Source organism: Oryx dammah, unplaced genomic scaffold, assembly GCF_014754425.2.
Source record: "Oryx dammah isolate SB20612 unplaced genomic scaffold, SCBI_Odam_1.1 HiC_scaffold_1, whole genome shotgun sequence".
Lineage (NCBI taxonomy): Eukaryota > Metazoa > Chordata > Mammalia > Artiodactyla > Bovidae > Oryx > Oryx dammah.
This window is the reverse complement of record NW_024070185.1, coordinates 74,850,703-74,865,942: the sequence shown is the minus strand read 5'-3', so window position 1 is coordinate 74,865,942 and position 15,240 is coordinate 74,850,703. Positions and strand designations below refer to the sequence as shown.

At 43.2% G+C, this 15,240-nt stretch overlaps 1 protein-coding gene across 1 annotated transcript in view; it reads left to right on the top strand.

Moving 5' to 3' along the window:
- Window positions 1–2,079: 2,079 nt before the first annotated feature.
- RASEF (RAS and EF-hand domain containing) overlaps window positions 2,080–15,240 on the top strand; it is a 79,942-nt gene continuing 66,781 nt past the window's right edge. The window contains exon 1 of the mRNA XM_040244423.1: window positions 2,080–2,560. Within this exon, the coding sequence (XP_040100357.1) occupies window positions 2,130–2,560 (431 nt within the window). The 5' untranslated portion in view covers window positions 2,080–2,129. The remainder of the gene's footprint in view (window positions 2,561–15,240) is intronic.

Sequence of the window (15,240 nt, the reverse complement as noted above, 5' to 3'; positions counted from 1 at the left end):
AACTAAGATCATGGCATCCGGTCCCATCACTTCATGGCAAATAGATGTGGAAACAGTGGAAACAGTGACAGACTTTATTTTTCTGGGCTCCAAAATCACTGCATTTGGTGACTGCAGCCATGAAATTAAAACACGCTTACTCCTTGGAAAAAAAGTTATGACCAACCTAGATAGCATAAAAAGTTCTGTCTAGTCAAAACTATGGTTTTTCCAGTAGCTCTCACATCCATATATGGATGTAAGAGTTGGACTATAAAGAAAGCTGAGTGCCAAAGAATTGATGCTTTTGAACTGTGGTGTTGGAGAAGACTCTTGAGAGTCCCTTGGACTGCAAGGAGATCCGACCAGTCCATCCTAAAGGAAATCAGTCCTGAATATTCATTGGAAGGACTGATGCTGAAGCTGAAACTCCAATATTTTGGCCACCTGATTTGAAGAGCTGACTCATTGGAAAAGACCCTGATGCTGGGAAAGATTGAAGGCAGGAGGAGAAGGGGATGACAGAGGATGAGATGGCTATGGCATCACTGACTCAATGGACACAAGTTTGAGTAAACTCCGGGAATTGGTGATGGACAGGGAAGCCTGGCATGCTGCAGTCCATGGGGTCACAGAGTTGGACATGACTGAGTGACTGAACTGAACTGAGAATGAAAAGAAATGAAATACAGAATCATGACTAAAAGAAGTGAAAGTAAATAAAAGAAAGTCTTAAGAGTGGAGGGAGTTTATATGAATAAAGTAAAAATTATCCAGATGCATTTTCACAGGCTGTGAGAATCACCAAAGGACACATACACATAAGTCATATGACAAAGTGAGGGTCTCTCAGAAATAAGACAAGATTTTTTTAAAGGATAAAAATAGATGAATTTTAAAGATCTGATACCCAGGAAGCAGCCAATATGCCACAATGGCACTGTTGCAATAAATGTTTAAGATCAAAGGATAACATACAACTGCCTAATTTCCATAAGATTTGTTTAAAGAAAAAAAGGCTATTAATACCTCAGTCCTTGTTTAAATATTGCTGCCTAAAAGATTTTGGTTATTAATTTTCTCTCAGGTTGAGGAGACAACGACTGAGAAAAATTACTTGGATTTGAGGATCTGGAAGATCTATTTGATTCCTAATGTGCATTAATTAGTTGTACCTCCACGTTGGACCGACATGCATTAAAGAAAGGCCATGAGACTTCCCTGGTGGCCCTGCGGTTGAGAATCCGCCTGCCAAGGCAGGGGACACGGGTTCCATGCCTGGTCCAGGAAGATCCCCACATGCCCAGGGCAACTAAGCCCCCATCCTAGAGCCTGTTCTCGGCAAGAAGAGAAGCCAGGGCAATGAGAAACCCCCATCTCCTGGCAGGTATAGAAAGCCAGCACACAGCAACGAAGACCCAGTGCAGTCAAAAATAAATGATTTTTGTTTTTGTTTTGGTTTTTGGTTTTGTTTTTTTTTTAAAGAAAGCCTGTAACATCAGAGAACGGGGTCTTCTGGTAAATCTCACACTTTGGTTTGGGATATACAGATGTTTACCGATTTTCCAGAATCAGAAAATAGGAAGATACACATAACGTTAACTAATTTGCATTCCTACCCCTAACCTTCCTTTCCTCTTTCTATCCAGTAGTTAGCTCCTCATACCAGCGCTCGATTTACCCGACCAAACACTGTTTACGCCAAGGGCCTGGCAACGCTACTGCCTCCACCCAGTTCCAACCGGGTCCCCCAACTCCAGAAGCCCCAAACCCAGGCTCCAGAACCCTGCACGCGAAAGCGTGGGACCTGGAGCAGGTCACTCCTCCTCCCTGGCGGGGCGGAGCCGGGCGCCTCCGGGCCAGTGCGTGCGGCCGCGCAAGGCTCTCAGTAGCGGCAGGCGCTGCTGAGCGGGCAGACGGTGCCCAGAGGCGCGCTCGCACGGCTCTGGGACTGGCAGCGCCGGCACAGGTCGGCGCGCACAGCACCGACCCACTCAGGCGCTTCGCCCCGCCCCGACGTCCGCGCCAGTGGCCTAACCTGCCCGACTCGCCGAACTCGCCTCAGCTCCTAGCGGCAGCAGGTGGCCCCGGACTCCCCACCGTCGCCGCAGCCGAGGTGGGCCACGCGCCCCGGAGCCCTCGCGAGCGGGATGGAGGCGGACGGGGACCTGGAGGAGCTGGCCCGGCTACGCTCCGTCTTCGCCGCCTGCGACGCGAACCGCTCCGGGCGCCTGGAGCGTGAGGAGTTCCGCGCGTTGTGCGCGGAGTTGCGCGTGCGGCCGGCCGACGCCGAGGCCGTATTCCAGCGGCTTGACGCCGACCGCGACGGCGCCATCACCTTCCAGGAGTTCGCGCGCGGCTTTCGTGGAGCCCGCCGCGGTGGTCCGCGCCGGGGCTGGGGGCCGCGAGAGCCCGCGCCCGCCGCGGCCCAGGTGGGGTCCGACCCCCGGTCCGGCGAGGAGGACGAGGGCGACGAGGACGCGGCAGCGGCTCTGGCTGCTCCCTGGGACCCGGCGAGCTCCGGCCAGGCTTGGCAGGACTTCCAGGCGCGACTCGGGGACGAGGTCAAGTTCATCCCCAGGTACGAGTGTGGTTTGGAGGGCGGGAGGTGGTGGTGTTGTTTCCTGTCTTCCCCGGGACCCTGCCATCTCTTCCCCTTACCTTCGGAGTGTGCAGACCCCCTGGATCCTGTCTCTCCCTTGTCTCCATTTATTGATTAACTTTTCCCAGGTGAGACTCTTTAAGGAACGAGAATCCGCTCAGCTGCAAAGGGCGCTTTGTTAGTTACACAGGCCAGAGTGAAACCCGCAGCGTCCGGAGATTCTTCCGAGACACTGGTTTAGGAGTGCTCCCCAAACCTCGGCGACTTGATTATATCGGCTCCTACTCCTGGCCTCCAGGCTGCACCCGCAGCGGTAGCGCCAAGCGGTGACCCGGGCCGCTAGCCAATTTGGCATTCTCTATAGTAGTTGTTGGTATTTTCTCCTACGTAGAAAACAAAACCTTGGTGTGCATTTATTTTGCTGCACACAAATATTCATCGCTGCTACGTGCTGAACACTTTATAAGTTCTTTCGTTTAATATTCAGAATAACTTTGGGGGTGGACTTTCTTATCGATGGAGCAATTTCGATCTAAAGACGTTAAGGGACTTGTCCAGTTGCTGAAAGAGCAGTATTTGATCCCAGATGTTGTGAACTGAAAAACTCTCACTTTTTATACCACAGAATAAAATGATTAAATCACACAATAAACTACTCTTGTAGCTCTGACAGAAATAGCATAGGATCAAGTTACTTTTCAGGCAAAAGGGGGATCCCTGCAGGTTCAGGACTTGGTGGGAAAGATACTCAGGTTTTACTGAGATTAATTTGCATCTGTCTCTGCTTCGAGTCATTGTATGTCTTGAGCCATTCTCACATCTTCCTTGGGCACTACAAACATCTTAATACTGTAAAATGTTTTTCTGCTCTCTGGATTTTCATTGAAATTATATGGGTCTCTGGCTGTCATTGTTGGGAAGATCTGAAAGGCATCATTTTGGTTGGCAGTTCACATATCTGAGACAGAAGACTGAGGAAAGGAAATAGCTCTAGAAGGCAGCAGTGACCTGGCTCACTCATTCTCAGCTTACACCTACAGGGCTAGGAGTTCTCACTTCCTCCACCGCCCAGCTTCTTCTCCCTCCAGTTTGAAAAGTTCAGGGAATACTGGGCATGGAAAGTGACTCACTGCAGTGTAAGAGGAATTGTGTAGAGAAAGTGGGTGTGATACCCATCTTTCCTATTATGTATAAATGAGTGAAAATGCAGTGTCTCCATCAGGGAAGTTAAAAAAAAACACTTTGAATAGAAAAAAAAATATGTATATACTTTGAATCAGCTTCCATCTGTAACTTGGTTTGGGTCCAGCTAGGTTAAAAAGGTAATAATATTAAGAATAAGAAAAGGTACACCCATACCATATTTTATACACACACACACAAAACTATTTTTCAGAGTTGTCAAGTCTCAGCAGCAGATATTTGACTCAGCCTCTAAATGATCAAAATTATCTTGTTAAGGTCAGGATACAACCAGGACTTAATATTATTGGTGGCATTATTCTTATCACAGTGCCTTTCCAATTCTTGAGAACCTATTAAATTTAATGGCACCAGTGTCACCTGGTAGACTTGTGTCCTAAGCCCCACCCCTGCCTTCTGTGAGATTAACAAATACAATATTTGCCTTCCTGTACTTGTTGAAGAACTAAACTGAGTCGCCTCATCTGATTGTTTCTATGGCAGCCATTAACTGTTTGGGTAAATTGGGTTCCTTCTATTCCACTTCCTCATATAGCTGTTCAGCTTCTCTTTCTCCCATTCAAACTTGATAAAAATCTGTTGTTATTGACAATGCCATGTCATTATTTTAGCCAAATTAATTCTGCAAGCATTGTTGAGGGCCTCCTTGGTGCCAACCACTGTCTTGGGTACTGTGCTAGGTCCCTGGAGACAAAGAGCAGGAGACCGTGGTTCATGCCCTCAAGTTCATAGTGTGAGTGAAATATTTATCAAAAATTTCCTTAGAGGGCATGTAAAAGCGGAAAAATTATTTGCAGGAAACTCCACGTATTGTGGGCTCCCTGGTGGCTCAGTGGTTAAGAATCCGTCTGCAGTGTAGGAGTTGCACAAGACTGGGGTTGGATCCCTGAGTCGGGAATATCCCCTGGAAGAGGGCATGGCAACCACTCCAGTATTACTGCCTAGAAAATCCCATGGACAGAGGAGCCTGGCGGGCTACAGTCCAAAGCATCGCAAAGAGTCAGACATGACTGAAGCGACTTAGCACACTGCAAATTGTGGGCATAGCCCAACAGACTGCCAGCAAGCAGGAACTTTCTCTGAAGTTTTGAATTTTTATCTCAAAAAAGAAGTCTTGTATTTGTTCATTTTACTGTATAATATCTTGTGACTTGGTTTAACACAAAATATTATATTTTCTTCCAGAGGAAAAACTGTCTCTCCGGGAGAGTGTGCCATTTCACCTGGTGCCTTAATTTCCCACCTGGCACTCCATCTTCCTCTGGATAGCACCCTGTCCCATGCCTGTCTTTGGGGAGTATTCATGTACAATTTGAGGAGAACAGATATCAGATATAGGAATGTTTGGTTCCTATAGAGGCAAAACTGGTGGTGGTGATTTCCATTTCAAAGGTCATTCAAGCTCTTAGACGAAAATGTTAAGCAAATTTGTCATTGATAATTGTGATATTAGAGAAAAATAATTTGTATTGTGAAAGAATAAAAATGGTCTCTGGGATATGTGTTAATACCCTCATAAGTTTGTTTTCCCTTCGAAAACTGCGGGAGTCTTTGCCTTCAAGCCTGGGGAGGGAAGTGTCCCGAGTAGCTGCATGACCTGCTCACTTGAGGTGGACAGGTGTAAATGGTCCAGAGGGTCAGGATAGCCATTGCCACTTCCTAGTAAGCTGGAACAAGGTCAGCCAGCAGGTGAAACCAGAACAGGCAAGGCAGTGTAGTTATGTAACAGAATTCCAGAAGGAGGGTTGCATCAGGCCAAGAAAAATTCATGAAGTGAGGAGAGAATGTCTGGGGAGAAACAGAGAACAGACTTGTAACCACCTAGTGGAGCCAGTTTCTGGGGCCACAGGCATTATGTTGGTGAAAAGAAAGTTTTTACACAGTGGGTACTCAATAAATATTTGTTCAGTGTTCTTTGATTCCTTGCTTCATATCCTGAGAATGCAGTTAGTTCATGCTGTATGCATTTTCTTCATTTCTTTTGTTGGTTCCCTCCCTTTATTTGCAAGTTCCTGATGAGAGCTCATGTGTCCTGAGATTGGCAAGGAGAGAAGGATACAAGGTGCGTGAGTGCGTGCGTGTGTGTGTGTGTGTATGCATGCATTGACCATTTGACCGAGGAGAGGGCATGGCAGGAATTCATCTCTCTTGTTTAGTCAGAGCCAGAACTTTTCAGTGTTCTCAGTTCCATCTGTAGAAATTTTGAGTGTCATTTGTGGACTGATTAATAATTTAGAACCCCACATTCTCAGAAACAGAAGCACAAAGGTCCACCTGGCACCAAAACCACAATGGACTTGTGAACGGGCACGAGTTTTGCCACAGTATTTAGAGCAGACCCAAAGTGGGTGCTTCTGGTGTAATAAGGGTTCGCACAGCTGATGACCTGCCAGACAGGGTTAGGGTGGGATTTGTTCAGGCACCAAAATTAGACCCACGTGGTCAGTTGTTCCACATGGTCTGTGCCCTTTCTACATGCACAGTGTTGAAGAAGTCTTTCGTTGAATGACTTAGAAACAAGAAATTTAATTGAAAAGAACGAAAACCACCCACATGTGAACTGTCACGTGGATCATCAAAACAGTTTGCTTCAGCATGTCTGTATAACTATGAGGATGACAACTAAGATGGAGAGGAAATACAACGGCTGACAACCAATCCCACTTAACTTGTAGGACGAAGCTACAGTAGGCAGAGGCATAGTTTCCTTTTACATTTCCCTTTCTTGGGGTCCACTTTAAGGCTTTGATCATCTTCTTTTGTAACAGTGCAGTTGCTTCCTAAGCCCACTTCACCACTTCATGATGTGGTGCTTGGCAAGATGAAAAAGGGAGAGGAGAGAGGGATGCACGGAGAGAGGTAAACAGAGGGAGATGGCTGGAGACCCAGCGTGAGGAGGGCAGGGTGAGAGGAGGCAGGAGACCAGCAGGCAGATGGAGAGACACTGATGACTGATTAGGTAGTGCCTCAGTTTCCCCTCTCTTCCCACTCAGTGTGGTTCTGGCCCTGAGCCAGCTTGAGGTGCGAGAGTTAAATTAGCTCTTCTCTGCTTGAGTGCAGCTCTTAAAAGTATCTTCCATATGTGAGCATCTGGTGCTTTGGATGGTGTTTGTAGTGTTTAAAGATAAACATATCTGTCACTCATGTGACCAGTCATGTCCAGTGTTCGTCCAGAAATAAAGATTTGCTCTAACCTTGAGGTACCAGAGTGGGTTGGAAGCCCACCTGTGCGTGTGTATAATACATACATTTTATATATTTTTATGTGTCTGTATGTCTCTATATAGATTATATATGTCTTTATTTCTAACTGTTGCTTGTCTGTTGCTTTTTGTTTTTTCTTTTCACAATTATCTGTGTCATTACCCTACTGCTGAGTGGGAGAAACCTGTCTGTCACTACCACAGCCCTTCCTTGAACCTTCCAAACCTTACTCCTGGGCCCGGCAGGCGTCTCTGTGTGGCTTACGTTTTATGAGCTCTGCTTGCTGGTGGTGGCCCCTTCTGGTTCTGATATTGGAATTTCATCTCAGGGTAGTTTCTTTTTGGCCTCTTGGCCCCAGAAAGGTATTCTGGCCTTCCCAGCCTTAGAGGACTGCCAGCTTTGGCCATATGGACAGGGGGCTGCTCTGAACTCAGATCTCACTGACTGTTCAAAGCACTGCTGTCACGTTTTGAGGAGAGATTGTTTGCTTTGCCCTTATGATGTGGGTACCAAGTAAAATGCCTAAGACAGGATGCCATTGGAAGACTACTCTCCAATAACTACAGACTCCTCTAGCTTGTCTTTTAGCCTGAACTTTTCATTTACTCCTCTCCTAAATCACTGTTGAAATTCAGTCGTGCTACTCCTATCACTTTGAGCATGTAAAACCTGTTTCTGGATTTCTTCCCAGGTTGTATGATTTGATTTTATTTGTAAAACAGAAGTAGCCAAATTTGGCTAATCTTCCTGGAATGGCAACGTAGAGGCTGATTGCAGAGCCTTTAGATGATGGTGAGGTTAGGGTGCCAAGGTGATTCAGATGTCTGCATTTTTCTCCTAAGAGAATACACACAGGATACTTTCTTGCTTCCCATATAGCTTGTTAAAGCTTAGTTGTACCTGACTGCAGTCTATTGTTGGAGGGAAGAAATGGGAAGAGACAATTTATCATGGGTATTTGGGCTGCTCCTTTCTAACTCTGTTAGTCTCATATCAGGTTATAAAATGGAAAGTAAACACTGTTTCCCAGAGGAAAGTTGTAATGATGGAATGACATGTATGATTTCTTTGGTATTAGTTCCTCAAAAAAAAACAGTTTCATTGCTTCAACTGGTAAATAGGTGGGGTCTTCCAAATTATAATTGCTTCTGTCAGAGTAATTATAAAAGAGAGAGGTGAATTTTAACTCCTGAGGCCTTCGTCCATATGACTTATTAAAGCAAGACATATAGATGCAGTAGGTCAGGCATGTTTCTTTCATTTTTCTCTAATTCCCCTAGTATTCATGTCCCTGCCAGTGTCCCAGGCAATAGAGAGACTCCCTTGCAGACCTGACCCTGACCTTCAAGGAGCTTATTATCACCTTTTTGAATACCTAGGAGTTTTTGACACCCAAAGGAGCTGAGATGCAGTATAATAAATGCAGAAAAATGTCTCCGGGCACATCTCCAAAATGTAGACATTTCATGGCAAGATAGTTTCTCAAATTGGGGGACCTTTGGGTCTTTACCTGTGTGCTTGGGAATTTTAGAAGACTAAACCATTTTGTTTTCATTTTATGTTATCATTATCTGATAATATAAAACAAATTAATTTGAGCAGATTTGGGATCACCTAGGAAATGGCAACCAACTCCAGTGTTCTTGCCTGGAGAATCCCAGGGACAGGGGAGCCTGGTGGGCTGCCGTCTATGGGGTCACACAGAGTCGGACACGACTGAAGTGACTTAGCAGCAGCAGCAGCAGGTGACTGCGACATGACAGATTTGACTGACTGTTTCAGAACCTGCCTCTGTGGTGTTTAAGGTGGTGTGGCGTCCACAGAACTCTGTTCCTTGTCATGGGCGGTGAGGAAGGCACAGCTGTGGCCTGGTGTAGATGATATGTCCATGTAAATTGAAAGTGACCAGCAACACAGAGTGTTGGGTTGTCTGCATTCTCAGTTGAAAAGTGATTGGGGAACAGGGTTTTGATCCTGTGAGTGTGGCTGGTGAGTGCAGCACACAGGCTTCCAGGACCATGATGCTATTGGCTTTGGGGCTGTAGTTTCAGCAGCGGAGTATCCCTTGTCAGATTAAATAAACGTTGCTCATTCTCACTCCCTTGATTCTCCAAACGTGTTGGTCACATAAGTGCCTGGGAGCTGTAAGGATAAGGAGTTTATATCTGGTTTATGTTTGTTCATAGTTAAGTAACATGATATAAACAATGTTTATGTCACCTCTGGAATCCATAGGAGATATTTTCTTTAGTAAGGACTACATGTTTATCAAGTGGGAGAAATACTGTTTCTTGAGGACTTGAAATCCTCAAGAACTATATAAAATGGAAAACATTAGCTTCCCTGGTTTTCATTGCATATCAATCTTGTCCGTCATTTAAATTGAAGGCATAAAACAAACCAGCAACCCCACTGCTGGGCATACACACTGAGGAAACCAAAATTGAAAGAGACACATGTACCCTAGTGTTCATCGCAGCACTGTTTACAATAGCCAGGACATGGAAGCAACCTAGATGTCCATTGGCAGACGAATGGATAGGAAAGCTGTGGTACCTATACACAACAGAATATTACTCAGCCATTAGAAAGAATGCATTTGAATCAGTTCTAATGAGGTGGATGAAACTGGAACCTATTATATAGAGTGAAATAAGTCAGAAAGAAAAACACCAATACAGTATACTAACGCATATATATGGAATTTAGAAAGATGGTAACTATGACACTATATGCGAGACAGAAAAAGAGACACAGATGTATAGAACAGACTTTTGGACTCTGTGGTAGAAGGTGAGGGTGGGATGATTTGAGAGAATAGCACTGAAACATGTATATTATCATAAGTGAAACAGATCGCCAGGTCAGGTTCGATGCATGAGACAGGGTGCTCAGGGCTGGTGCACTAGGATGACCCTAAGGGATGGGATGGGGAGGGAGATGGGAGAGGGGTTCAGGGTGGGGAACACATGTACACCCATGGCTGATTCGTGTCAGTGTATGGCAAAAACCACTACAGTGTTGTAAAGTAATTAGCCTCCAATTAAAATTAATTAATTAATTAAAAAACAATAAATTGAAGGCATAATATCAATATTGTGGAAGAAGTTCAACTTAAATTGCTCTCGGTCTTAAGGATCATTTTTGTTATTTGCCCAAAGAAGAAACTCTTCTTGCCTTTTTCCTATGTCATTCATTCACTGTTTCATTTAAAACACTTTTGTAATCTATGTGTGCCTGGGACTGCACTAGAAACTGGGTGCTTTAAAATTGTATCCAGTCGAAAAATCAAAGTTTCTTGGCCATTTGCTCTTTCTCCAGAGGTGATGGTACCAGGGAATGTAGTGAAGAGGGAAAATCACAAATTCTGGGTCCAGCTCTCAGTGGGAGTCAGGAAACAAGCAGATGAACTAAATTCAGGGAGTCTATTCTTCTCTTTAGTAGAGCAGTTATCTTGCGTGTTAGTGTTACAGTTCCAACAAGAGAGACTCTCGGCTCTGATCAGATTATCTCCTCAGTCCCTCTGGTGGACTGTGACTAATGTAATGTACTGGGAGCTCATAGACACCAAGGCCTCCGGGGTTAGGTAGGTAACGTCGACCCGGTGGAATGGAGTTGGGCCCAGTACCCACCTCTGCATCATCTGCTAGGATAGACGCACATGCTGCCATGCAGGAGGTAGGCCTGGTGTTGTCACTGATGCCAACTTACAAAGGATGGTAAGATATCCAGATTTTATGTAGGATTTTCCAATTTTGTGTTCTCTGTGAAGGACAGAGCACAAAAGTGGGAAAGATACTTTTCCCAGTTTGCAGCCCGTTTCCTGCCTGAGAACGTGCACTGGTAAGTTCAAGTGTCAGATGTGATCTTTGCTTTGAAGGTCGTGTTGATGTGAACATGTGGTTCCATGGAACTCTAGCTTAGAACCTTAACCATGCTGCTTCTTCCCTGTCCAAGTTTGTGGGATAGTATTTTGACTCAAAACTAGTCTATCTTTACTCTCTTTTTTGCTCTTGCATGTTCTTGTACTTTCCCCAGTTACCAAGTTCAAGCTCATCAGATGCTACTGTACAGTATTTTCTATCTCCCGGTTATACTGCTCTGATAAGTGTGTCCCTGGGGGAAGAGGGCTGAGCTCTGAAAGCACTGAGATGTCCAAAACACCTTTTACCCTGATGTCTTTCCTTCTCGTCATTTGAAGCTAAAAGTATTTGTCATAGATATAAGACATGGAAAAAAATCAATTGGCATGGAATAAAAATAAGGGAATTTAGTGATAAGAGGTTATATTTTCTGGTAACATAGTGGTATATCCTTTCATTATTGGAATATTTTTTCCTTCAGTCAAAAAAGATTTTTGTGAGGATGAAAAGATGCTCATCACTAATCATCAGAGAAATGCAGATCAAAACTGCAACAGATCAAGTTGATGTTTGGTAGAAACCAACACAGTACTGTAAAGCAATTACCCATCAATTAAAAATAAATAAGTCTTTTAATTGCAATGGAAATTGCCACTTATTGGCTGTTATCAAAAAAACAATTATAAGTGCTAGTGAGAATGTAGAGAAATCGCAACTTTTGTATATTGTTGGTGGGAATGTAAATTGGTGCAGCCACTATGGAAAATGGTATGAAGGTTCCTCATAAAAGTACAAATGGAACTGCCATATGATCCAGCAATCTCATTTCTGCATGTATATCCCAAAAAAATTGAAATCAGGATTTTGAAGAGATATCTGCACTCCTGTGATCATCGCAGCACTAGTAACAATGGCCAGCAGGTGCAAACAGCTCACATGCCCATTGACAGATGAATGAATAAAGAAAATATGGTATATACTTCAGTGGAATATTACTCAGCTGTACAAAAAGAAGGAATTGCTGCGGTATGTGACAACCCAGATGGACCTGAGGACATTACGCTGAGTGAAGTAAGCCAGTCACGGAAGGACAAATAATGTACAGCTCCACTTATATGAGGTATTTAAAGTAGACAACTTTTAGAAAGTAGAATGGTGATTGCCAGGGGCCGAGGGAATAGGAAGTGAAGAGCTGCTGTTCAGTGGGTTATGGAACTTCAGTTGTTCAACATGGAAAAGGCTCTACAGATCTGCATGAAAATAGGCATGTAGGCAACAACACTGCACGCATCAAACTTTGTGAAGAACGTAGATTTATGTTATATGCTTCTTAAGCACAAGAAAAGCAAACGTGTAGAATGTAAAACTTTTTTTTTTACAGAGATCTGGATAGCTACAAAGGCTTTATGTCTCATACCTACTTGCATCAGTCCCGAATATAGGCTCCCTCAAGGGTTGCCCCATAAATGTACTCACACCTGTTACTTTTAGGTAACCGAGCAGAAACATTTGTGATAATGACACATTCTGGGTGCTCCTTCCCACCACACATACTGAAAACAACCGCTCTCTTCAGTTTTAGTTTTGGGGGACATTTTATGGGAATGTTCAGCCATGATACCCTCTCGTGAGCATTACAATTATGGAGTATGCTCAAGTGGCCATTTTGTGGACAGTTTGTGCCAAGAAGACCCCAGGGAGTGGGCATCGTGTCTAGCACCGTGTCCACTTGCAGCCAGCTGCCTTCAGCTGCAGTAATGGGCTTGCATTGGGTGGCTGCTACCTGGGTGCAGAGCATTGACATGCTGGGAACTGCAACTTCCAGTTCTGCATCATTCACCTACTAATGAAGGGGAAAACTAATTGATGCTGTGGGAACATGCACTGTGTCTGAGCAGCCCTAGTCGTGAGTACAAATTCGTGGGAGACTGAAGCAAGGCACCAAGCCAAAAATGAGGGTTAGATTGATTCTGTGTATATGAGTCCAGAGGATTTACATTGGTCTAAAAGGATAATGCATTGCCTGTCTGCTGAAAGATTACAGTGAACAAGCTGTCTTCAGGTGAATAGATATCAGTCCACAGAAGTCCACAGATCTATTAGATAGGCTGTTAACAATCCTAATGAACCCTGATGAGAATTATTATAAAATTATGTTGTAGGTGAGCATTTGGACCATTAAAAAGTGACCTGTTGAGTAATATTTAAAATTAAGGTTCTTATTCAACAACTGAATAATAATTCGGTTCTTATTGAATTTAATTTTGATTCAACTGTTTTAGGCAGTGCTAGCATATATTCACTGTGAAGCTGGTGCATTTGTTTATGTGATTAACCCCAGTGAAAATACAGTGCTATAAGCCACTGTGTTAGTAGGCTTCACCAAAGGAATAGAGCCAATAAGATGTAGTGGCTAGGGAACAGTATGGGGAGTGTGGGGGGAGCAAGGGGGGGCAGGGTTGGATTTATTTTGAGGAATTGGCTCACACCATTGTGGAGGCTAGCAGGTCTATAATCTGCAGGGTAGACCAGCAAACTGGAGACCTAGAGAAGAGGTGATACAACAGTTTGAGCCCCAAGGCACTGGGCTGGCAGAATTACCTTGTCCTTTGGGGTACTCAGTCTTCATTTAAAGGTCTTCAACTTATTAGATGAAGCCTGCCCACATTCTGGAGGGTAATCTGCTGTACCCAAAGTGTTAACTGATTGAAATGTTAATCTCATGTCCAAAACACCTTCATGAAGCAATTATCCTTCAATTTAAAATAAATTTAATTTAAAAAGGATTCTTCAATATCTGCAAATCAATCAATGTAATTCACCACATTAACAAATTGAAAAATAAAAGCCATACGATTATCTCAATAGATGCAGAGAAGGCCTTTGACAAAATTCAACATCCATTTATGATAAAAACTCTCCAGAAGGCAGGAATAGAAGGAACATACCTCAACATAATAAAAGCTATATATGACAAACCCACAGCAAACATTATCCTCAATGGTGAAAAATTGAAAGCATTTCCCCTAAAGTCAGGAACAAGACAAGGGTGCCCACTTTCACCACTATTATTCAACATAGTTCTGGAAGTTTTAGCCACAGCAATCAGAGCAGAAAAAGAAATAAAAGGAATCCAAATTGGAAAAGAAGAAGTAAAACTCTCACTGTTTGCAGATGACATGATCCTCTACATAGAAAACCCTAAAGACTCTACCAGAAAATTACTAGAGCTAATTAATGAATATAGTAAAGTTGCAGGATATAAAATCAACACACAGAAATCCCTTGCATAGAAAAAGAAATTAAGGAAACAATTCCATTCACCATTGCAACAAAAAGAATAAAATACTTAGGAATATATCTACCTAAAGAAACCAAAGACCTATATATAGAAAACTATAAAACACTGATGAAAGAAATCAAAGAGGACACTAATAGATGGAGAAATATACCATGCTCATGGATCGGAAGAATCAATATAGTGAAAATGAGTATACTACCCAAAGCAATTTACAAATTCAATGCAATCCCTATCAAGCTTCCAGCGATATTTTTGACAGAACTAGAACAAATAATTTCAAGATTTGTATGGAAATACAAAAAACCTCGAATAGCCAAAGCAATCTTGAGAAAGAAGAATGGAACTTGAGGAATCAACTTGCCTGACTTCAGGCTCTACTACAAAGCCACAGTCATCAAGACAGTATGGTATTGGCACAAAGACAGAAATATAGATCAATGGAACAAAATAGAAAGCCCAGAGATAAATCCACACACATATGGACACCTTATCTTTGACAAAGGAGGCAAGAATATACAATGGAGTAAAGACAATCTCTTTAACAAGTGGTGCTGGGAAAACTGGTCAACCACTTGTAAAAGAAAGAAACTAGATCACTTTCTAACACTGCACACAAAGATAAACTCAAAATGGATTAAAGATCTAAATGTAAGACCAGAAACTATAAAACTCCTAGAGCAGAACATAGGCAAAACACTCTCTGACATAAACCGCAGCAGGATCCTCTATGATCCACCTCCCAGAATTCTGGAAATAAAAGCAAAAATAAACAAATGGGACCTAATTAAAATTAAAAGCTTCTGCACAACAAAGGAAAATATAAGCAAAGTGAAAAGACAGCCTTCCGAATGGGAGAAAATAATAGCAAATGAAGCAACTGACAAACAACTAATCTCAAAAATATACAAGCAACTCCTGCAGCTCAATTCCAGAAAAATAAACGACCCAATCAAAAAATGGGCCAAAGAACTAAATAGACATTTCTCCAAAGAAGACATACGGATGGCTAACAAACACATGAAAAGATGCTCGACATCACTCATCAGAGAAATGCAAATCAAGACCACAATGAGGTACCATTTCACACC